The 25300-nt window shown below is 40.9% G+C and overlaps 1 protein-coding gene across 1 annotated transcript in view; it reads right to left on the bottom strand.

Moving 5' to 3' along the window:
* Positions 1-25300, bottom strand: part of ccdc146 (coiled-coil domain containing 146) — a 55016-nt gene that overhangs the window by 13105 nt on the left and 16611 nt on the right. Inside the window, exons 3-18 of the mRNA XM_084910192.1 lie at positions 23599-23681; positions 21730-21945; positions 19274-19331; positions 18012-18094; positions 17764-17857; positions 17594-17667; positions 16612-16839; positions 16277-16366; positions 14950-15046; positions 13840-13932; positions 12776-12943; positions 12125-12213; positions 10636-10800; positions 10399-10474; positions 8731-8879; positions 8406-8634 (exon numbers count right to left, since the gene is read on the bottom strand). Of these exons, the coding sequence (XP_084766318.1) occupies positions 8406-8634; positions 8731-8879; positions 10399-10474; positions 10636-10800; positions 12125-12213; positions 12776-12943; positions 13840-13932; positions 14950-15046; positions 16277-16366; positions 16612-16839; positions 17594-17667; positions 17764-17857; positions 18012-18094; positions 19274-19331; positions 21730-21945; positions 23599-23681 (1992 nt within the window). The remainder of the gene's footprint in view (positions 1-8405; positions 8635-8730; positions 8880-10398; positions 10475-10635; positions 10801-12124; positions 12214-12775; positions 12944-13839; positions 13933-14949; positions 15047-16276; positions 16367-16611; positions 16840-17593; positions 17668-17763; positions 17858-18011; positions 18095-19273; positions 19332-21729; positions 21946-23598; positions 23682-25300) is intronic.

The following is a 25300-nucleotide window of genomic DNA, read 5'->3' as shown; positions in this document are numbered from 1 at the left end:
CAGGCTATAGAACGACAACTAGGGTGAAGCAAAACCATACATAACTTAAAATAATCACTGGTTATTTAGAATTAATGACCCCACGGTTTAACCACAAGCAAAACCAACTAAATAAAGTGGCGTGTACCTGATAACATTGTAACGATACAAAGAAGCAAAAAGCATTTAATTTGTACTGAAAGAATTTGGGTTTTTCATTGTGTCTGGAAAACAGATGGAGAAACTGTGACTGGAAATCTGTTGTTTGATCCATGAATTAAGTTCGTGATGGTTCCACAAAAATATGTCACTGCAGAATTATTGTATCGCTGTACCGGAAATACATTTAACCTACATCCCAACTCTCAAGAGTGGCATTTCATGGGGGCTGTGTCATGTGTTCCTGTGTGGCTGACAAGATTAGAACCAAATATACACGACTCTGAAGCGGCACTGAACTCAAAATGCAACTTTATTGATGGGCTCACGCGGATCAAAAAAACAAAGGAACTTAACCTGGGCAGACAGTAGGAATTTGCTAACTAGGAAATCACATGGGAGACACGGAACATACAGGGCACACAGCAAGAGGGAACGAGGCACAAAGAATGGGAGACAGAGACAAAACTCCAAAAACTACAGACATGAACACAAGTCACAGAAGACAACAGTTATCACAATGAAACAGGAAGTCACAGGAAGCTGGCTTAACTTAGCGAAGGCCACGACACTGGGACATCGAAGAACCCAGATAATCAGGGAAGATGAGACAAAGGGAATTAAGCTAGACATGAAAGCACAGAGGTAAAAGACCACCAAAGCAAGACAGGAAGTAACTAAACAGATGGCAGACAGAAAGGTGAACTTCACATATGACACACCAAGGACAAAACAGACATGGGACTAGGACAGCCTGGCTATGAAAAAGAAGTAGAAACATAGATATCAAAACTAATAAGTACTGGGAAGTAATACTACAATCAAGAGACTAAACAATCCAGACCTAGACGTTAAAACACTTTAAACTAAGGAACTAAGTTATGGAGCAGTTACATTAAAGCTGCATTTCAGTCTAATTACCTCATGAATTTCAATGGTATTGACGTGAACTGATAATACTTGATTGTGATTTACCTCTCTCACATTCACGAGTGTTTGATTTAACGTGAACACACTTCTGTCCACTTGCGCACTCACAGAAAGTGGATTCACCCTCACTACATTATTCTGTTTATGTGCCCGTTTGATTTATACCTTGTCGTTGCTTGATTTTAATTCAGTACCTGCTTCACAACTTATCTTTATGTATCATATGACTTTTTTTTTTCAGAACTTGTACAAAGTTAAGAGTTATTTCTTGCTCTTTTTGCTCTCTACCTGTTCCCGCCATCCAATATACATGAACTTCCACACACTACTGGTTTCCCAGTAGTAATAGGTTCCAGACAGATTGGACGAAGATTTAAGAGGGACAGAATATGACTCACCACTATAGGGACAGTGCTATCTGTCACCAGCTCCACCCTATTATAAATCCACAACTGACTGTGTCTTTGTATGTCTGTGGGATTGCTCATGCAACTGTGCATAACAGAAGTGTAACCAGTCATTAGATGACTGTTTGTTCATCGACATTTAGATTTCACAAACGCTGTGCAGATCTCGGTGTGCGCACTGATGCGTGTGCACCTGTACGCGTTTGAGACGTCGACGCGCCCGCACCTCATAAACAAGCAGCAAATTTAGATTCCGACCCCAACCTCTATTTTTTTTGCTGCAATTAAAATTCCTCAGAGCAAATGGAAGCCTCAGAGTATATTGAACTTCAATAGTTTCACAGATGGCCCAATCTATCTTTGTCAAAATTTCCCATCAAAGGAAAGGGGGGGGTCTGTCTGCAATGAACAGATAAACTGGTCACAGATGAATACAAATACACAATATATATGATAAATCGACAGCAAGGCAGTTGCATGGAGATTGAATTCGCATAGAGAATGAATTTGCAGGGAGAATGAATTGAGCTGGTGAGCCTCCTGCAAAAGTAGAGACCCCCATGATTCACTTTTTTGTACCCGGGGGAGCTAGACGGCTGTACGAGTGAAAACTGTAATTTAGAAAATGATTTGCTGTTTACACACAGATGAGAGGGAGAAGTATTAAATAACTGGGTGGCTGAATGGCAAGAGAGGAACAAACATGGACTGATAAACTAATTAAGGAGATAACTGTTGATACTAAAAGTTTCAGGAGAAGCACGTCTATTCAAACGTGATAAAGCTAGTCTATAGCCACGACAGCAGCTTTGTGAGGATGTGTGCTCAGCTACAGCAAGGCTTTCAGCTAAAATGCTCATATTAACATTGCTAAAATGGTGTTACGCTACAATGTTTCTCATCTTACTTCAATAAGTTAGCATGTTAACATTTGCTAAAGAGCAAAAGTACAGCTGAGACTAAAGGAAACAGTATTTGTTCATTAACTTGGGAATCAAACATAGACTGTATATGAAAGATGGATATTAGGGTCTGCATCTGCCATCAAGTAGCATGTGTGTTTTTAAACCATATAAATGACCTCAGGAAACACTTTACTGGTCTCATTTGCTATTTTCAAATCTTATTTGATACAATAAAGTTTGTTTTGTAAAATGATGGACCCATTTTAAGTAAAATACATGCGATAGAAGGGTATGCATTACACTGTGGCTACCTTGTGATTGACATATGCTAACCTATGAGCAGACAGTGTCCTGTTTTCTCAGTTAGATACACCCAGGGTGTGATTTTTGTTTTCTGCTCACCTGCAGGGCGTCACGCTCTTGTACCCACATTAGCAAATCTTTGGACAGGGAGACAGGAAGCTGGTTCCACCTATTAACATCAGCAGCATATTTTTGGAGTTTTGGTTCTGACTCAATAAATGTGTGAAAATTAAGCCTGCTCTGTAATGTGCTGGTCACAGGTTTTAAGTGTGAATGATAGTCAGGTCAGGGTTGGTCTGTCTGCACAGAAGAGGGGTCGTTCCTCTCTATTGGTCGATTATAGCATCTCCAGCAAAACTTCCAAACTGTGCATATCATTTTTTTTTTCAGAACAGCCCTTCATAGGCAGGCATTCTAACAGCAGGATGCCAGCGACAACAGCCCAAGCGCATAACTGCAATTCAACAAGTTTAATAAGAACATTCAGAATTCAAGTTTGTAGGAAATTATGCTGTAATTGATTAGCCCCTGGGAGGGTCCGGGACGGGCGTGGAGGCTTGGGGGTCTGGGGGTGCTCCGCCCCCCGGTCTGGGGTGCTGGCCGGGCCTTGGGGGCTTGGGTCCTGGCTGTTGTGTCGCCGGAGCAGTGGGCGGGTGGGTGCAGGGGGGCTCAGCCCCAGTGCAGGGGACCTCTGGTGCATTGGCCCAACTAGGGGGCTCTCTAACTGGTGGGGAGGTTGTTACATCTTTGCAGGTGGTCTCCTCACTACAGGAGCTCACTCTGCAGGTGGGGGGAGAGATATAGGAGAGGGGGAGAATGAACTCAACCTGGGTGTCTATTGTCTTGTGTAGTTTGGGAGATGATTGGATGATGGGGTGGGTGCAGTTTTCTCTGGGGTGGAGTCGGGTGGGCTGCCCCGGACTCTGTGGGGCTGGGCAGTGCTGCTGCTGCGGGCCCCGGTCCGGATGGGCCTGGGCCTCCTTGCCCTGGTGGGTTCCAGAGCGTGGGGGTGCCTACTGGGGTCAGCGGGGGAGCTGGCCCCAGGGAGGGGCCGCTTGCCCCTCCCTTTCTTCCCTCCCCATCCTCAGCTGCCTCCCTATTCCCGCTCTACCACACCCACCCACACACGCAGGGCTTGGGGTGCAGGTATGTCACCAGGGTGCAGGGGAGGCACTCCCCCTCTGTCCCCTTCTGGCCGCCTGTGCCTCAATTTTATTCTGCAACCTAGACATCCACATTACTCACACTCTCACATAACACATACATATAGGGCCTTGGGGGTGGGCACGTTTTACAGCATCCAGAGGATGGTCGTTGTACTCCAACCCACCTCTGGCGCTGGTGCCCTACCCTCAATTTTAAATGCATTTAGACACTGAGGGTTTTCGGGAGGAGCCGTGCTGCTCTCTGAGAGGAAGCTAGTACCATGCTCTCCTGAGTTTTAAATGCACTTCAGAACAGCCCACAACAACATTACATATGAGCGGGCGTAGGGAGGTTTGAGGTCTTCACTCACCCCGGTTCTGTTAGCCGCCAGGGCTGGGGGGCTGGGAGGAGGTGCTGGCCGTCAGACTGGGGTCTGGGATGCGGGGCCTCCCTGCTACTGCAGATAAGGAGGTGGTCCGCTTGCCTCCACCCCAGAGAGAAGGGTTACATCTCCTGGGTCTAGGTGCGGCTTGCCCCTCTGGGGGTGGGGGTACCTGGACCTGGGATATAGAGTATGTTTGGGGAGTGCGACTGTCTGTGCAGTGTCTATTTGTGTCTGTCTACACGTTGGGTGAGTGCCGAGTATTTGGTTGTGCATATGGGGGTGGGAATGCACGTCTGTGTCCGCGTGTGCCTGTTTGTCTGTGTCTATATGTCAGGTTGGGTCTTAGACTCAACCTCTCTGGGTACATCTCAGGCCCTCTAAAGTACGGAGGCCTATCTCCCCTCACCACACTCCCTGCCGGTGGCTGATGCCCTTAGACGTTGGTGTGTTGGTGGTCCTTGTCATCTGGGGCTGGGCGCTCATGCATGTACCGGCTCACTCCTGGTGGCCGATTGGCAGGGCCGGGCGCCTGTGGCCCGGCTGGGCTCCTTCCGGGGGGTGGGATGCCCTCAGGCCTCTGGCCTCTGGGCCTGAAGCTCGGTCCTCTCTGGCACAGCTGGCTGCCGGCGGAGCCCGCGGGCACGCCACTGCAACCCCCTCTGGCCTCTGCTCCGTAGCTGCGGGGTGACCTCTCGTTTGGGGCTCTACTCAGCTCTTCCCAGGAGGGTGGCACGGTTCCCCCCCCCTTTGGTGGTCCTCCTCGGGTCCTTGTACTCTGGGGCCTCTGGATATCTGGGGCCTGGATCTCCTCCATACCTGCTTCATACCCTGGTGGACGGGGCTATGGCTCCCCACACTCCCTAGCAGATCGTTACATGGAGAAACCTTTGGAATACAAGCATGCTGATCCACACAGGTATGCACACAGGTGTACACACGGGTGTTCACAGACGCGGACTACACCTTTCTTGGCTGCTGCCTCAAAGCACATTGTGCGCTGTCTATCTTGCGTGCTGCACAATATCGTTTATTATTTAGTATCTACTGTTATCTACTGCTAGCTAGTTTATTGTGATGGTGCTGTTTTTATTATGTTGCTCTTTGTTGTTTGCTTTCTCTTCTGTTTTTTTTCTCCATACAGGTGATCCAGGCGTTTTGTTTGTTTGTTTGTTTTTTCCTTTCTTCCCCCCCTTCTCACCGTCTCTTCTCCCCTTTGGTTTTCTTTCTCTCCCTCTCTTTCTTTCATTCTTTCTCCCTGTCCTATCCCCCAGTCACGTCTGTCCCGTTTGTATCAACCGAAAATAAAATAAATACATAATTATAATAAAGGTCAATCAAATGGACCAATATGGCAAGGCCATGATGATCCACTTTGGTAAAATAAATCCGCTTGGCATCTTTCTTGGCCTTAAGACAACAATTCTGATGGCTAAAGATCCAAACGGGACACAAAAAAAAAAAAAAAAAAAAAAAAAAAAAAAGATACACCCAGGGTGTGATTTTTGTTTTCTGCTCACCTGCAGGGCGTCACGCTCTTGTACCCACATTAGCAAATCTTTGGACAGGGAGACAGGAAGCTGGTTCCACCTATTAACATCAGCAGCATATTTTTGGAGTTTTGGTTCTGACTCAATAAATGTGTGAAAATTAAGCCTGCTCTGTAATGTGCTGGTCACAGGTTTTAAGTGTGAATGATAGTCAGGTCAGGGTTGGTCTGTCTGCACAGAAGAGGGGTCGTTCCTCTCTATTGGTCGATTATAGCATCTCCAGCAAAACTTCCAAACTGTGCATATCATTTTTTTTTTCAGAACAGCCCTTCATAGGCAGGCATTCTAACAGCAGGATGCCAGCGACAACAGCCCAAGCGCATAACTGCAATTCAACAAGTTTAATAAGAACATTCAGAATTCAAGTTTGTAGGAAATTATGCTGTAATTGATTAGGCAACTGGTTTACAGTCAGCAGGAATATTTATAGGATAAACACCATGTTGAAACAGCAGTGGAATAACAAAAAGATCCAGATCACCTTCCCCGCCCTAAAAGTGCTGAAAGTGAAAGTCAGATATGTTTTAGACACAATGTTCAGAATTAAACTTTACTAACAACCAGAACTGCCAACCTGATGGTACCGGTCAAGGTAAAGTCAGCAGGATTTGTGCTCTGGACCTCATGAAAATATGTATGAAGTTTTAATAAGTCCAACTGTTGCTGAGATATTTCAGTCTAGCCCAAATAGACCAGGCAAGCTGCCCTGCAATCCTCAGAGTCAGAGACCTAACATCGATGAAAATATCCAAATACATAGTTAGTTTGTGTGAGGAAGAAAACATAACAAAAGGCTGAAGTTGTGAACACAAGTGAAAGAAAAATCCTGGTGGAAACAATAAGATTCAGAATTTTGTTGAAAACAAAGTGTGGGAAAGAGTAAAGAAACTAATGAAACATGAGTGAAAGCAAAAAGATGGCATCATCAAGGCTCCCTGTAGCAAACATAAACAACAGAAGGAGTAAACAGATGGACAAAAAGGAGAGGGGTGTTTTTCAAATGAGCAGCACACGCTGAAGTCTTATCCAACGTTATGTTCATCCAAAAGAGCATAAGACTCGGATAACATACGTCTGGTTCAGCAGCAAGTGTAAGCCAATCACTCTGATCCAGAGAGGTAACACACCCAATCCCATGATGTAGCTGCTGGAAGGGGAACTCGGTGCATGTTTGTGTGTCTGTTTCAAATTTCTCTTCGTCTCTGTGTGCACAGTGTTATCGTTTGGGTTTTTCCCCTTTGTTTTAGATACTTATCTTCTTTCTGAGTATCCGTGTGTGTCTTGAACTTTATTTGGCAAGTGTCCATCCTTAAAATTTCACTCCATTAAGATCTGCTCAGCAAAATGAGGCTCTCATCTGACAATAGGGAAGAAAATTCCCCCCAATCTTCATCCCTTGTGTGGCTATTTCAAAATATTTTGTTTTAAATTGTGAATAGATGCATGCATTCTTCCACTAGTTTGTCCAAGCAGACACCTCTCAAGCATAATCAGTCTTGATTATGGTCAAACTACGAATGTTTACACTTTAATGAGCACTGAGTCCTGTCATTAAAGTAAAGCGAAAGCCTTCCCACACAGCATGTTTACTAGAGTAATTCAGAAGTCTCTTTGTGAAATAAAATGTTTCAAAACAAGGACCTGCTCATTAGTGATGTTCTGAGTGTCTCCACTGCTCTATGGGTTTTATTCTAAAGCACTGCACTTAACTGTTCTTGCTGGAGTTCCCCTGGCTTGACAGAGACAGTAAAAGTTGAGCAATAATCTGTAAAATCTCTGACACCATTCAACTCACATACACCCGCAGTCATACACTCCCTCAGACCTCTACGGATAAAAAATTAATCGCGTATATTATTTTTATGACAAGCAGTAATGGGAACACACACATCTAGCTGGACAACACATGGAAGTGCTGTTGAAGAAAGTCCCTGGTTTGCAGATGGACCAGGCATGCTAACGCGAACACACCTACAGACACCACATGTGCCAGAAGATTCTCAGGAAAATCTGTACTTTCACGGCATCTCTTTTTTTTTTCATGCTAGCTGGCAGGTTTAACTACATTCAGAGAGGATTTTGAATCCACGAAGCAAAGGCATTTCATGATGTAGTCATGGTTGCACTGTTGGAGAAATGTGGGCAGCAGCGTATTGCACTTCAGGCACCAATTAGTGGCTATATTAGCAAAATGCCACTATGGAAAGCGCAGGGACATTTTATAGGATGCAGTGCTCATTCAAGAGTATATGCCTTATGGGTGGCTCTAACATTAGGCAATGCAAAAATGTCTTGAACTGTACAGTATGATGCATTTCCAGTTTTCATTTCTTGTTAATAAGGAATAAAAGAAGACAGTAAGAAAAGAGAAGTGGGCGTTGTGAGACTGTTGCTGGAACATTGTCAGCACTGTTTACACAAGAAAAATGAGTTTAATGAAGGATTTCTACATCTTCATGGAAATCTGTGCATTCTCAAAACCTGTTAAGCATGCAATAAGTAGACACATTTTTCCTCCTACTCTATAACTTCTCAGGTAATTAGTATGCATTTCCACAAATTTGGTGTAATTGCTTCCTTTGTGGACGGACTGTTAACCGTCTGTGTGAGGATGAGTGTGTAGGTTTATCTAATGTTTTTCTACCTCTATTTGGAGCATTGTAATCTCCTCCTCCAGTTTCCTCTTGAGGAGTACATCTTTCTTCTTCAGGTCTATCTGCCTCTTCTCCTCATTAATCGATAACTCCAAGTCTCTCATGTCCTTCTCCAGGGCCTCCAGAATCGAGTTTCTTTTAGTGATAGCTGCCTCCTGGATGTTCACCTTCTCATAGTAGTTACACAAAATCTCTTCATGTTCCAGGAGCTGGATTCCTCTGTAGATTTGAGAAGTGCATATAGTATATACGAGCTTTAGGTCAATATGTAAGCATTCGGGTAGCCATTACTTGAGCTTTAAGCTATGAACATACAGGAAGTTGCGCCGCTGTATGGCAGTTTCGTGATTCTTGTTTATTTCCAGCAGAGTCTCCTGCTGATGGCTGATCATTTGTGTGAGCTTCATTAGTTCCAGTTTGTTGTCCTCACACTCCTGATTTATCTGGCACTGCTTCCCGGCAGCCTACAACAAGTCAGAGAGAAAGAGAAAGTAATAAGCATGTTCACAGCATCAGAAAGAAGATCGGCACAAAGCACTTAATGACCTTCAGAAAAGTCTGTTCTAATTATTTTATTTTTTAATGGTCAGTGGGGTTCAGTGTGACAGAACTTTGGACGTATCAGATTTAATACAGTACATTTTATGTATTCATTCTTTTAAAGTATTTCTTCCATGTTTGCCCTTTCCTTAGATACTTGTGTTGTCCTTTAGTGTGATGGAGAGAAATGCAGAACAGGCCATGGTCACGCATAGACCATTTAGTCAGTGTCCTCGAAACATTCTCAAGGAGAAGTCTCTTAAAACACGAGGAAGTTTAAAAAGGAGAAAACACCAGGAACTCAAGAAAACGGCTGGAATGTTTGACTTTTGGAAGTGACGGGACAAGCTGGCAAAACGAAGCTAAATAACAGGTGGTGCACACAATTGGAGCGAAATCTAACAAAAACAAACAGGGAAGACCAGAACAAAGACCAGAAGTAAGACTAACCGAAAAGCTAAAAAACCCCAGGTCATTTCAAAAGCACATCACTGTTATCCACTGGTCATCACTCATCAAACTCAAAGCCAGCTCTGCGATGAAGGTTTTTTGGGCCAGAGGTATCACAAAACACAGACATAGCACTGAAAGAATCCTGAATCGAAATCTGTGGGAGAATTCTGCAACAGCAAAGATGGTACAAGTATAACATCCAGGAGAGGAACCTTCTTAAAATGTCATTTGGGTAATCAAAGTCAGGAATCTTTTCACGTTTTTCATAATTCGTGGGCAGGGATAGCTCAGTAGGTAGAGTGGTTGCCCCATGACCGGAAGGTCGGGGTTCGAATCCACTGAACGGCTACCCTGACGTACCCCTGAGCAAGGTACTGTCCCTAACCCTTCACCGAGTTCTTTTGATTCCTCAAAGGCAGACGATGGAAGACAAAACACTGCTCCGTAGACCATTTAACACTTTATTTCACTTTCACAATACTTCTAGAAGGGAGATGCGTCCTGCAAGACACGTTGCCGTGGATCTCAAAATGGTGATGGGCACCTGACAGTTTTATTACCGGGCACCCTATTCTAGTCTAAACAACAGCATTTCAGTAAGTTCCCACTACAAGATGGTTCCCTCTACTATCTACTGCTCTACAGGCAAACATGGGTGAGAGTCTACGACTGAAGGACACCTATTCTAATGCCTTTATTATTCAGGGCTGTGTCCACTTAACACTACACTATATGATTATATGGCAGTTTGATTAATATGAGATTAATATATGGCACAGTAATAAAGCACTTCAGGTAAGATCATTCTAACAACAGTGATAAACAAAAAAAACCCACACGTTTTACTATAAAATGCTAGCAATGAGTTCACCCCTGTCTTATTTGTGTCTGTACACAACTTTGGATGTCTCGCAGCTCATTTAATGTTTGTTTAAACTGTCTAAATTGTGATACTGCCATACTGCAAAGGGTGTGTGTGTGTCTGTGAACCTTGGAAATGTCATTGCGTAGCTTGTCCCTTGTTTTCGAAGTATTAGAGATCTTCATACGAGCCTTTGAGAGTCCTCTGAAATAGACGTATATAAAGGGAAAAAGATAAAAATTACACACAGAAACTCAATAAAACATAACTCGTTGCACACAGCTTGACATTGTAACTTTTAAAGAATCAGGATCTGTTATAATGCTATTATAGTATTTGGTTATGACCACGTATCCTAAACACACCTGTCCTTGTTGATGGCAATGGTTCGCTGGATTTCCGATTCATTTTCCAGGACCTTAATCTGCTCCGTCAATTCTGTGATCGTCTGTGAGGCCATCTGCTTCAGCTTGACATACTTTTTCTTCTCTTCCATAACCATATCGGACAGCTTAGAGTACTGTAATATTCTGACAAGGTAACAAAACACAGATTAGTAATGAACACATTATTTATCGACAACACAAACTCCCAATCCAGAACAACTTCTTTACACGTTACACTAATGCTTTGTATTTATTCTTCTTAGACTTTTAGGTCTATGTGCACTTGTTTAATAAACTATGGACAGAAATCTTGTCATCAACAGATGCTATACTCCCAACAGAGTAATCTTAATATCAGTGACTCATATTCATTACAAGTGATCAGTGGATCACAAAATTATGAAAGAACCAAAGTCTCACGGGGTTTAAAATGCATCTAAGGCGTGTGTGCTGTGACGAACGACGGCTAAATGTGAGAACAGAGAGGAGATACACTGTCTGATTCCATGTCAAGTGCAACCACTTCAAACTGAACTCTGCTGCTTTGACCTTAATGAATGCATTGTTTAAAAATCTGCTTTTATACTGGGTGGTGCTTTATGCATTAGTCTGTGTCTGAACACTGAAGTATGACCAATTAGAAAGAAATGGTTTTCTACCGAGACAACATGCACAGATGTCTGAATTAATTGTGACTGCAGATATTTTGCAGATCAGAGGAGCCAAACATATAACATGGAATCAATTATCAGTTGTGAAAAATGGGTATATTAAAGGAATATTTAACTGAAAACCAAAATCTACATACTTGGTGTGAGTTTTGTTGCTTTTGGAGATGGATTTTTGCTTTAGTTTAATGGAAGTAAATGGCACTTAAAATGTCAAATTTATCCAAAATCCTTGTGGCTTGTGACAATGTGAGAGGATATGAACATTAACAGCGTCTTCCTCTGCTGAGTTGTAATGTTATCTAGCATTGTGATCCTTTTGGAGAAACACAAAGCTAGAAATGCGTAAGAACTCAAAGCATACAGAAAACTCGAATAGAGCTTGTTTTTCAGCTACTGAAGATAAAACTGAGAGAGAGGCCCACAAACAAGCAGCAAGTAAAGATGGCTGCAGTAAAGTCCTAGCAGAGTATCTCAAGGGAGGAAACCACATCTGGTGATGTCCATGAATTCTAGACTTCAGGCAGTCACTGCAAAAGTTCTGATATTTAAATTCATGCCACTTCATCCAATTACGGATGAAAAGATGGATGGATAGAGCAAAATGAGGTACACACATTAAGGATTTTGCAGCGGGAAATAAAAATGTAATAAAATTCTTTTATTTCAGAGAGAGAGCCAGACAGAGACAGTAACAACGGTTTATTAAAGAAATAAACTGTTGTTATACAGCTCATTTCTGAAATTAACAACATAATTAACAACACTATAACATCTTTAAAAAAACAAAACAGGTGCACCTGCGCTGTAGCATAGTGTTGAGCTTGTTATGGTCCATGACGAGCAGGTCTTTTTCTTTGAGCTCGTGCTGGATGCGCTCGTTCAGTTGCTGTTGGAAGATTTAACAAGGAACAGCATCATCATCTGCTGTGTGTATGCATGTGTGTGTGTTTGTGCCAGATATCAAACTTCCCTTGTGCCTTTAAAATAGCTTCCATTTTTAAACTGTAAGTAAATGAAGGATAAACAAAAATTCAAATGACTGATCTAACAGTCTTTGTTTTCTTTGTAATTTTTATTTTTAAGAATTTCTCATTTATTTTCGAGCTGGTTGCTGTTGATCCAGGATTTTCTTATGTACTAATTAAGAAAGAGTCGATGAATCTTTTATTAATTAAAAAAAATCTGTAATAATTTATAAAATGTTTTTTCCTCAATCCCAATATCCCCAATATTATTAATGTAGATGACAGATGCGCTCTTGCTCGCTGGTTTCTCGACTGTGATGCTAACATCCCAAAGTATCTAAAATACAAACCCACTGATTCTCACACAAGTCTAGTTGAACTGCTCTGTGTCTGCATAAATGATTATATTATGCACTAAAATGCACTAATGATGACATAAAATGTAAATAAATCTGTGTGCGTGTCTGTGGGTTTAAACTTCACCTCGACCCTGAGCAGTTCACGGTGCTTCTGGCCTCTCTCCTCTGCTTTGATTTGCATTAAACATCTCAGGTTATGGACCTCCTCTCTTAGGCGGTTTGAGTCACTGAGCAGCTCCTGAATGACCCAATACAGCTGCTTTCTCTCGCTTTCCTCTTCAGCCACCAATAGCTGTTTGGGAACAATTTAGGAGCCGTTCACAGTTTAAAAACACCTTAAAAACATTAAAAACCGAATGATATTATGGATCCCCGGGGCGATCACTGGAATCAGTTTTCTCTTATTGTGTGTCATGAACAAAATATGTAAACAGAAATCTCATTTTGTCCCTCATTTCTTGAAATTAAGATACAAAGAGATGAAAAACGACTTAGTGAGAACTTTAATAGTAAAAGTGCAAGACCCAGAAAGTGGAAAAAGCCTGAGATGTTTATTAAAACTAATAAAGATAACTAATATTATAGCATATTATAATTAATATTATCACTCCCAGAGTAAATATGAAAATTTCTTTGTGAGTATTCATACTGTAGCAACCATTTGTGAATAGCAGAAATTACTCATGTAGTTTTTTTTGTCTGTTTTTTCTGTATTTAAACACTATTTATTATTTATTGTTCTATTTTTTTCTTTTTCTAATATATCTCTAATTCTCCAAAAGTTGATTCTGTTCATCTGGACGTAGCGTTTTGTGGGAGAAACGTTTCAGTGGGCTGGTTTCAGTCATTATGCAAATGTACTGTTTATAAGATTTGGGGAAACCTGCAGTCAGCTGAGACTGAAGAAGTCACTTGGATGAGTGACGAAACGTTTCTCCCACAAAACGCATTGAGAATGCATCAAGATATCTCCAATTCGCTTTTTCTTGCTCACACTTATTCTTGCTATAACGTGAATTTCCCCAGTGTCGGATTAATAAAGTCTATGTGGTATTTAAAGCATATCTTTTGATAGGCTGGAGACTTATCCAGGGTATACGCAGCCTCTCGCCCTATCCAGCTCAAACTGCGACCCTGAATTCAATGAGCAGAAGAAAACGGATCGATGGTTGGCCCTTACATGCCCACCTGCTTTTCAAAGCTGACTTTGAGAGCATCAACCTCTTTCTGAAGTTCCATCCTTTGCTGAAAGCTGGCTTCTGTTTTGGGGACAGCATCTAACTGAAAATTCAGAAAATGAGAGTTTTCTTTCAGTATAAATTGGCAAGTATCCTTTGAATTGGGTTCAAATGCAATGTTCTTCAGACCACAGTGTAAAGACAAAAAAAACACCATGAGGATTGAGTCCTAATCCTCCTACACCCAATATCTAAACCGGCCAGTGAATATTCAATCCCACAAAAAGGCTTACTAAAAAACAAACACAGCAGTGTTAGATTATTTGATCTTATAACAGCGTCTCGTTTTTAGTGGTTTGATCTCCGCAGCCGCATATTTTATAAAAGTTTGGAGGGAGAAGAAGACTACATCAGTAAGTTCAAGTACTTCAAAAAAGATAATGCAATACCATAATTAAGTTTCATCTGCATACATAAAGCAATAAATATTCATTATTAGCCCTCTTGCTGGGTAAAGTTTGAGCACAACAGTATGAAAATATTAAACCCATCAATCACATCGCGTTCGATTTAAATGTGATGAATTTCTGTGGTAAAACCACAGACTCCTCCAAACAGTTCAGTTTCATTACGTGCGGCTGTTCGTGTGAGCTATTCTTGATTAGCAAACTGAATGAATCATAATGTTCAGAAGCGTTGTTTCCTTGTTTCCTCAATGTGCAAATTCCCAGATGTGTCATATTGATTTCCTTTCATGCCATTATGTCCTTTTGAGATGTGCTGATGCATTTCCAATCAGCCGCTTGTTCTTCTTCCTTCCACTTTCTCGTTAAAAATGCGCACATCAGAAAAATGACAGGAAGCTTGGTCTAATATAAATCAACAATTTATGTGCTAATTACTGGCACTGTGACAATACAACACCTGCGTCAAAGCCTGGAAAATGTTCCAAATCTGCTGTTAACTCCGGTGAGAAGATGAAGAGAATCTATACAGTACTGTGAAGCTTTTAAGTTGCAATTACAGGTGTTACATGTACAAAGGAACCACAGCAATCACGCTGGACACTTTAACTGCTTCACCAGATATCTTCATGTGAAAGCAACATTTCACAGATCACCTGAGCCTTTAACTTCTCGTAGATATTCTGCGTGTGTTCGAGTTGCTCCGTGGCTGCGGTCAATGTGTGCTCCATCCTGTTCAGGGCTTGCATCTGCCTGAGGACAAAAAACAGGCCCCTTTTAAATATTTCATTATCATGACACCGACTCTCCAACACTAAAATCTATTGTTTCACATCTAGCTAATTATAAAGCACTGCATATGGTTTGCTGTCAAATATGATGGTTTTGAACTCTGTTTGAAATGCAGCTAAAGACTCACCTCTTGTTAAACAGCTGTTAGACTTTAAAACATTTGCATACTGATGTACACTGATGCTGAAAAACTGTAAAACTACACCTGCTACTGCTCAAAAATGATGTATTTTTTATACTTAAAGGATCTTTACAGTGTATCATTAAATGATTTATAGCATGACTAGGTTTCCCTAGTCATGACTAACCGACAAACCATCTCAAGCTGCTTTATATTGTAAGTCAAAGACCCTTTAATAATACAGAGAAAAGCCCCAACAATCAGATGACACCCTATGAGCAAGCACTTGGTAACAGTGGGAAGGAAAAACTCCCTTTCAACAGGAGGAAACCTCTGGCAGAACCAGGCTCAGAGAGGGGCAGCCACTTGCCACAAATGCTTGGGGATTAGGGGAGGAAGACAGGACAAAAGACATGCTCTGGAGGACAGCCAGAGGTTAATAATAACCTCGTGATTAAATGCAGAGAGGTGTATAAACACATAGTTAGTGACAAAAGGTGAGTGAAGAAGAAACACCTCCAGAAGAAGCCTCCAGCAGCCCAGGCTTATATAAGCTTTACCAAAAGGAAAGTTTCAAGCACAATCTTAAGTAGAGAGGGTGTCTGTCCCCTGAATCCAAACTAGGAGCTGGTTAATTAAAAGAGCAGGTTCTCTAATATTGTTGGATCTTTGACTTAAAATATAAAGCACCTCCAGGCGACTATTGTTGAGATTTTGCACTATATAAATTAAATTGAATACCTTACTTTTAAATACCTTAAGAACCTAAAGTAAGCCAGTAACCTAAGAGCTAAGTGCTCTATTGGGGTGATACAGAACTATGAGGTCTTTAAGATAAGATGGGGCCTGATTATTCAAGACCTTGTATGTTAGAACATATATGACATAGACACCAGCAGTGGCAGAGAAGACTGATTTAAACTACTAAAATAACACGTGAAGACGCTAACGCAAATGCTAAATGCAAACCTAACATTTCTGTGTTCAGAAAAAGGTCACCGTCAAGGTTCTCAGTATGTAAGGACTAATTTCCATGTGGAAAAGATTACTGGTGAGATATCACTCTGTACCTGTTTTTCTCCTTGAGCTGCAGAGACCGTCTCTCATACAGATGCTTTCTGTCACACATGATGTTCTGCAGTTTCATTTCCAAGATGCCTCTGGTAATGGGAAAACACAGTGACATGCATGACAAATATCCTATCTGAACATACATTATTTATCTAATGAAGAAACCCAGCCGGGGGGGGGGGGGGTCCACAAGCCAGTGTGCTCCTAGTCCTACGATTGGTGAAATGTGTCAATTAAAGGGATATGAGTTGTTAGCACTACCAGAAAAGCACTATGTTCGATTCCCTAAGAATAGTCAAAGTCGCTCAGACTAAATGAAAAAAAAAAAAAGTACCTGTTGCCCATAAATTCATTCAGCTCCTCCTTCTTGATCTCCTGCTCTTTCAGCAGCTGCCTCTGAATCCTCTGACTGGCCTCCACTTGGACCCTCAGACCCTCCAGCTCTTGCATCACCTCCTCCTTCTTCATCCTGAGGGAATGGTTTCGCTCATCCACCGCTTTTACTTGCTGCTCAATTTCAGAAATCTCCATATTTAGTGTTTTCATCTTCTTCATTGCAGCTCTGGTATTTGTGTTTCAGGAATTGGAAGAAATGTAAAAAATAAAGAACGAACGCAAGTATGAGAACAGGATAAAAGTGTGCTCTAGTGCATATCTTATGAAATAACAGCATGCGCATGCATCTTTTACATACACCCCACAGTACCCCTCAGCTTTGTGAATTTGAAATTACAAGTCAGCGCTCAAACAGCTTATACAGACAGTTCCACCGCAATACTCACAAGCCAAATATTAATTTAAAAGAAACATAAAAGGAACTGCAGTGACGCAGCAAGTGAATCATCCTGCAGCTGCACTTGAATTACAATAAAAAGACTGATGCCTGAAAATTTTTGAGAATTTGGGTAGTACAACAAAAAGTACCCCTCATTTCAGTTCTTTATTTGGTAGTACTGTAGATCAAAAGCCAGAGAATCTGCAGAAATGTAAACTGAAAAATGGTTTTCAGTAGGAAAAAAAAGGACTGATATCCAAACAGACATTTACACTGAGCATAAACAATTAAAAAGAGAAAATCTTTCCACTATGAATCTTAAAGGTTCATCCAGATACTTTTATTTTGTTTGTGTACGAATTCCAGATGAAGGGGTGGAGGCAGGTTAGAGCAGTGGCTTTTCGAAAGTTGCTCCAGCTGTCTTTTCTTTTCTGTCTCTCTGAAGCACCCTAGCAGTCTCATTGACATTCCTGGAATTTCTAACTATATTCTCCTTGCTCTTCCCCAGCAAAGATTAGGAGGAGTTTACTAATATACTTACTCCTTCGTCGAGCGTTTCCTTTCAGTCTCCTTTAAATTTTGGTCAGGTATTCTGATGAGCTCGGCCTTCTCAGCCTTGTAATACATATGGAGACGTTCACATGTAAGAAGGCAGATTTGCTATTTTATTGATGGCACCCTATAAGCTATTCCCCCCTCATTCGCACAGACCTCTTTGAGCTCTATGAGAGCCTTCTTATCTTCCAGCTCATTCTGTTCTGTCAATATCTGCTTTTCGTGGGTTTCTATATCTTCCATCAGACTTCTGTGAGGTATAAACACAAGTACATTAACCTCTGGAACAATTTTCATTAAAGGCGTGATAATAAAGTGATAATATCTGCAGTTAGACACAAAACACAAACTCACACAGAACACAGATAGTGGCTAATGCATGTTAAAACTTCATCATATAATACCTGATTTCTTGTTGTCTTTGTGCCACCTCTCTCCTCAGATCCTCATATTGATCCTGCATGACCTCTGTCTTGTCCTCCTGCTCCTAGAGGACCCAGAGACCGTGTAAACCACAGACTGATAATACAGAATATCAGGTACATTATAACGAATTGAAGCTCACACTTTTTCAAACTGGTGGATGAGTGAAAGGATAAAAATGATTTTTATACACAGTGAGCCTTTTTAAGTATTTCAAGTTAATGACCCAGACTGACAAAATCAAGAAGCCAGAGTTTTTCAGATTTTTTAAATCTAAACTTTTCAGAACAAACCAATTGAAATTCAACATGTTTTAAAACTGCTAGATTATTCTGACTTTACCTGTTAAATATAATTTATTTTAAATCTAATATACTGGTTCAACATCTGACTCAATCTAGTGTATATAAAAATAACAATACAGTAGGTTTCAGTTTTTTTCAAGTGTATGTGGCATATACTGTATAGCTCCCTGGTCTAAATAGTGAAGCCAGTTGAGAAAACAAATTACCTGAACAGCAAGCACGCCACCGGCAGTGGAACTGATTACTTCTTTGGCCCTGATGATCTTTGAGTTTAGAGTTTTATTATATTTTTTAATAACTTGTTTGGTTGGTTAAATACTTCCCATGAGCCTCTTTGACTCATTAAAAACACTTTTTGAGTTCAGGCTAATTTGTAATGATCTGGTGTTGCACTCCGCAATTAAAACGGTAGCATATAAACACATGCAAATGTTATTAGCACTGCCGCTGAATTTATTCAGGAAATTTTGCAAAGCTCAGACTCTTTTGACATTAGCAGCACCAGCAATAAAATGTAGAAAGTTTGATGAAATTTATAAATGTAGTGCTCCTTGAGAGTAACCCTCGGGCTTGTTTGGCAACATCTGATAAAATGTTCTTCACCAAAAGTGTTGCTTGTTATTGTTTATCATTAAAATAAAATCCAAGGGTTGGAAATGCTACATTATGGTGAAATTATTAATAAGAATTTGGCCTATTAGGTCGATTTGTTATCAAGGATTAAATCTCATTCCACTTGTTGCCCTCCTTTTTGCTACACTGGAATAAAAATGATTTGGCTTCATACTGCTTGAAATGGCAGTTCCAGCTCATATGGAGGGATTACGCCTGCATAGAGGCTTAAAGTAAAACTCATATTTATCCTCTTTCAAGACCATTGTTGGAATAGTAATCCACACTTCTGAAACTAGAACTGGATGGTGCAATAATGAACTTACAGCAGGTTTCATCTGAATTTCATTCTCTTTCTCCAGATACTGCTTCTCTTCCCAGAGACTGCAGGCCGGTGAGGGGAGGTGAAAAGTGTAGATCACACGAGAATACAGGAGAATGTGGAGAAGAAAACAAAATTATCGGGAATTTCAAGAGGAATAAATAATCGTTTTCAGTTCTCAATTCAACAAAAAGAGGAACACACTGACACAAACCTGCATTTATATTGTTAAAACTTGACTAATGTGCAGTTTTCAAAAAAGCAAATGAAGCAGAATCAACATATTATTAAAGAGCATGCCAAATAAGTTGCATTAGTAAATTAATATAAAACACTTTATTCTACACTGGCAAATACACCAACAGTGCTAAACACTTAGAGCATATGCTTCATCCTATAGAAACAGATAAATTGTGTCCAGCAAAGTTTGACTGTGTATATAAAATATAATTTCTTTGCATTTTTCATCTCCCCACGGCAGATGTTTTTTTTGAGCAGTTGATTAAAGTTTTGTATGAAATAATTTCAAGTCAGCTCTGTCATAATGAAAAACCTTACAAAAGCACATACTGTACAGCTCACAAAGTAAATTATATTAATCTTCCTGACAAGCTGATATATTGGATATTAAGTTATACACAAAAAAAACTATAGAGAAAAATGCAGGAAGGCTGCAAAATGTGACCGGAAAAATGTGCTGAATTCCTGCGTATCTGTTTGGCTACAGATGAAGGACGCAGTGATTTTAAAAGGCATATTTGCATGGTGAGCATCTGCTTGTCATATGCAGACTGATAGCCATGTGGACAAGTGAGGGGAAAGGGGAATAAGCAGGAGAAAAGGCAGGAATGGGGGGAGAGAATATCTTAGTCTGGAGGCGATGAAAGGAAGGGTGGTAGGAGAAACCGAGACGGTGGGAGTGCAACAGAGTTCACCAGCAAACGCTGTCACAAACAATATGCACAGTCAGAATGTAATAATGCCTATGACTGCATCCTGGGAGAATGCTCTGCAATTGGTTTTCATTTAATATTTCAATTACTGTCTGGACTACAACTTTCTGCCTGGGTGTCAGCACTAAAAATCACTGTATCCTACAGATCGTATCTTTGCCGCGGAGTGGTGAGTTTATGTGCAGTGAGTGGTTTTATATTGCTGGGGCGATCTGGAGTCACTGCAGTGCAGGAAAAATAAGTGTGGGGATTGAGTAAATGAGATCTTTTAGCAAAATCACAACAAGCTTTTCATCTTCTTCTGACCTCTGACTGCGTTTTATTTGAGTTCTTTCTAAATACATTTCTTAACAGTATTTGTGAGGGGTTCAGTGCCAAAAGCCGACCTGGGAGGCTACTATAAATCTGACTACCAGTTATAAACAGTCTCCACCACACAAAGTTATTTCTTCAAACTTAGAAAATGTCTTTGCCTGGCATTTATTTTTAACATTGTTTTCGAGGATTAATGCTCATAATGTTTGGGAACCACCAGAGAGTGTTATCGTGTTGCTTAGCAATGTTCCTCTAAACTCCCTTTGCCACTTGAAAAAAGTTGAGTTTGTGTACAGAGGAAGGGGAGATACTCGATCGAGTCTGGTATTTTCCATTTCTATGGGTGTGTTTGACCTTTTGCACGAGCTGGACTGAGTGAGTGGTGAGGAGGAAAGCCTGCCACGAGAAGCCAGAAGGGTGAGAATAAAATTGGTTGCGATAAGGACAGAGACTTATGGGTCTGAAAGAAAAGGATAAGAGACGAGGAACAGAAAGTACCAGACTGGTGTAAAATAAAAAAAATAAAAAAACACTAACAGTGTACAGAGCTCAGATGAGTAAACATCTTACATCCGGATTGAACACAAATCCACTTGAGGCTGGTATTTGTATCAGTAATTGCGTACATGAAGTTTTCACCATGCGGTGACACTGAAGAATGCAATAGAAATGGTGTAAATGCAATAACGTTCAGTCCTAAAGCAATGTTTTTATTTCTATTAGTGTGGAAGTGCGCTGTTGGCCAAGCGCTGCACAAACACAGCACCGATTTGATTTGAGTGTGTTTGTGTCTTCTACTCTTTCACCTTCTAAATTCAATAAAAAGATGCTGCCTCATGTAGCTCACTTTAGTGTTTGGTCCCCAGTTACCTGACTGTGTGCTACTGCGGGTGTGTGTAGTGTGTATGTGAGCGCGCTTGTGTTTGTGTGTATCCTCCAGTCAGTTTGTGTGTCCGCTTCTCTCTTCACCACTGCAGTTTCATTTCTGTGTTTTTCCTTTTACCCTCTTGCTTCCTACTAGTGTGTCACTATTTTGCGTAGGTGTGCATATGTAACTTTCTGTGTCTTTGTTTGATTCATTTGGCGTTTGATTCAATACCTGATTGAAAATTGAATGTGTAGCCTCGCTGATTGCAGTAACAGTGTGTGTAAATGAACACACACACACACACACACACACATATACACTCACCACTTTAGCTGGTGTTGTGCCTTATATTCTCTCTCCTCAGCTGCTTTTAGTTCATTGCATGCCTGAAGGAGCTGTTGCCTCAGTTCATTGACCTCACTTCCTGGCTCCACAGAGGTGCTCTTCTCCTCTATCCTCTCCAACTCCACCTGAAACCTCTTTAGCTCAGCCCGACACCTCTTTGCCTCTTCTAAAAGGTGGATTTCAGAATCCTGGGCACTGTTGTATGGAAGAGTGATTTAAATGTGTGGTTTTATTTTGTCATTAAACAGTAAATATCAGTTCAGTTCAGTATCACATAATCTCCACGAGGACATGCCAAGTTTTCTGCTTTCAGTTAATAATGCAGTTATTAATGCTGTTTGTTTTAAGCTAGCAAAATCCATTTAAATCCTTCTAAACCTAGGTCCATAGTGCAGTGGTTTACATATTCACCTAATAAGCAAAATAGGCTCAGTTTGATCACAGGAGGAGACACAAATCCCTTTCAGGTTTGCATCAAGAAGGGTATCTGTCAAATCACAAAACGCAACCTGCTGTGCCGACTCTTTGTGAATAAGTGAGCTTTAAATCCATATAAACCTAATGGGTCTGATCAGAAATTATTATACACAATCATTTGTAAAGAGAATCCAGTGGTAAAAAATAGCCGAACAGCTTCAGGCCTCAGTTAGCAGGCCTGTTAAAAGTTCATGACAGCACAATTAGAAGAAGACTGAACAAGCATGGCTTGTTTGGGAGGCTTGCCAGGAGGACACCATAGGCAGCATTGCTTAAGTTTGTAGAGCTCAATCTGAACAACAATCATAAGAATATGAGAACAATGCCCTTTGGACAGATGAGAACAAAACGTACAGAGCCACATTTGGAGAAAAGCACAAACTCATACCAACTGTCAAGCATGGAGGTGGAGGGGTGATGATTTGTGCTTTTTGTGCAGCTACAGTACATAATACTGGACACCTTGTAGTTATTGAGTGGACCATGAACTCCTCTGTTGAAAAGCCCCAGTCAAAGTCCAGACTTCAACATGACTGAAATGCTGTGATGAGACCTTTAGAGAGCTATGCATAAATCAGTGCCTGAAGAAATTTTGTGAAGAACAGTGGGCCAAAATCCCTCCACAACGATGTAAGGGGCTGATAAAGTCATTGTGAAAATGACTGCTTCAAGTTATTACTGCTAAAGGTGGGTCTACAAGCTGTTGAATCCTGGGGCGTAATTAGTTTTGTCACTGATTTACTGTTAAGCTAATAAAGTTCAACATGCATAATCAGCTGTCCCAAGAAACTAAACTTAGAAATGTTTTAATTAGTGCTGTCAGCGTTAATCTCGTTAAAATGACGTTAAAGCTATAACCGCATAACGCGGCAAACCTCCGTTAGCGGGTTAACGCGGATCACCCCGTGCGTGGGGCTGCACAGCGCTAACACGTTAACGAGCTAACTGCGCTAACGCGTTGACGTCGTGCAGCGTTGCTGCGTTATGAGGTTATGGCGTTAACGTCATTTTAACGAGATTAACACTGACAGCACTAGATTTAATCAGAACAGGTGTTCAAATCAGGATACAGTAACAGTGGAAAAGAAATATGTCTTGAAGACTTTTTTCTCTCACTGACAAGTGTTTCAGCCTATACAGCAGTTGTAGTGTCTGTAACCTCTTCACACTTCCTCACCTGCATTCTACAATTCTCCATTAACGTAAACAAAGCTGCTCTTCTCTTCTGAAAGTACATCGAAGATTTTAAAGGGTAAACAAGTGAAGCGTAACTGGATCTGACAAAGTGCTGGTTTTGCCCAAGGAAATGTCACTGTAGTCAAAAAATGATTCCAAAGTAGAACACAAAAAAACTTGGTTTATCAAACATACCTCTTCAAGGTATCATGGAGGAGCTTGTAGGTAGATTTCAGTTTGGCAGCTTTGGTCTGGCTGATTCTGCCCATTGACAACAACTAAAGAACACAAAAAGAATATTAGTTTAACATCATCATGAAATTAAGAATGAAGAAAGATATCGGAGCTACAACAGCATTTAGACTGTTCGGGCTCAAACCCTCCTGCTAGGGTTTGCCAGCTCAGCTGTCATTATCACAGAAAATCTGGTTGCACCCAGAGCTGCCTGTTCAAAAGGACAAATTAATAGAATATCATATACTACAGAAACCTCTTGTCCCCATTTCCCCCAGATTCAATATCCAAAAAGGTAAAACTGCTAGGAAACAGAAAAACAGAACAAAAAACAAAACTTATGACCAGTAAGCAGTTTTCTTTAATATATCTTGTGACAAATTAAGTCCAAGAAGTTGAAAGCTAAATCAATAGATTTCATCTTCAAACATCAAAATAGTCCGAAATGAAACGAAAAAGAAAAAAACTGAGATCAACCACAACAAAGGGCAACCTCCCGATATCCGTAAAAGGATTCATCCCGAGTTGGGGTGAATAAACCTTTATTGCCACAGCAGACATCAAAAAATCAGAACACTTTATCGAGATCAGTAAGAAAAATCAAACAAACATCAAACTACGGCCAATCTCAAAAGATCAAGAGCATTCACTGAAAATGGCCCATATATGATGATAACTACAAGCAATTGAAGACAATCAATCCTTGAATGATTAATAAAGGTTTAAGATAAAAAAAAATACACAGCTGTGAAACTTTGGAAACCAGCAAAACAAAACACAGCGCAGACGAAGATATCAGGTCAAGAGCACTGCGAAAGGGAAATAATCTGCAAGAGTTGTGAAATTTCTCTCCTCGCAAAGGGAGTTGTATGTGTGTGTGTGTGTAACGGTGATAGAAACAGAGGACAGGTGTTGTTCCGGGCTTATCTTTAGAGCCAGGTTGGTGGAGAGGAGGGAGTAATGAGGGATAGCCTTGTCTGTATCAAAGAGCTGCAGAACTGAGGATATCTCAGGTCGGACTGTGTAGCAAGTAATCTAACGGCAATGAACACACACAAACGTTCTGATCATATATATACACGCACGTGGGCTGATATCTCACCTCGACTACAAACATTAGGGATAGGGGATTATGTTTTCAGATTCATCCTATTAAATTGTTTATCTGGCTATTGTCAAAATTGCTTGAAGTACCCAACCACGTTCCAAGGTCCGAAAGGACAAAGATATGAATGTTGTGAATGATTTAGATTAGGACTCTCTGGTTAATATGATTTATTACAATGTTGTTTTTTTCTGTTTTTTCTGTTTTTTTGGAAGGGGGTGGGGTCAGTCCCAAGGTCATATCAGTGTAACTGCAACTGTGGCAGGTGGATCATCCCAAAATACATCTTGAACTACTCTTTAATAATGACTTAATTGCAAAATTGAAACTAATTTACTTAAAAAAAGGATCTGACGCTAAATTCTACACAGCCATTTGTGTTGTCAGCAGCACAGATGACACCAGTGATGGAACAAACATCCTGGCTGTAAACTGGGCATTTATCTGAGAGAAGCAGCCTGAAGCGCTTCCAGGAAGACTCTCTAATTCTGGTGCCAAGACTTATCTTGAGCAGCGGAGGGTACTGGAGGCTTTTAAGGGGTGGGTGCATGAGGCTCA

This window comes from Perissodus microlepis, chromosome 17 (genome assembly GCF_051167445.1).
Source record: "Perissodus microlepis isolate ML-2025 ecotype Zambia chromosome 17, ASM5116744v1, whole genome shotgun sequence".
In the NCBI taxonomy this organism is placed as follows: domain Eukaryota; kingdom Metazoa; phylum Chordata; class Actinopteri; order Cichliformes; family Cichlidae; genus Perissodus; species Perissodus microlepis.
The sequence above is the reverse complement of the archived record's forward strand: the minus strand, read 5'-3'. Positions and strand labels throughout refer to the sequence as shown.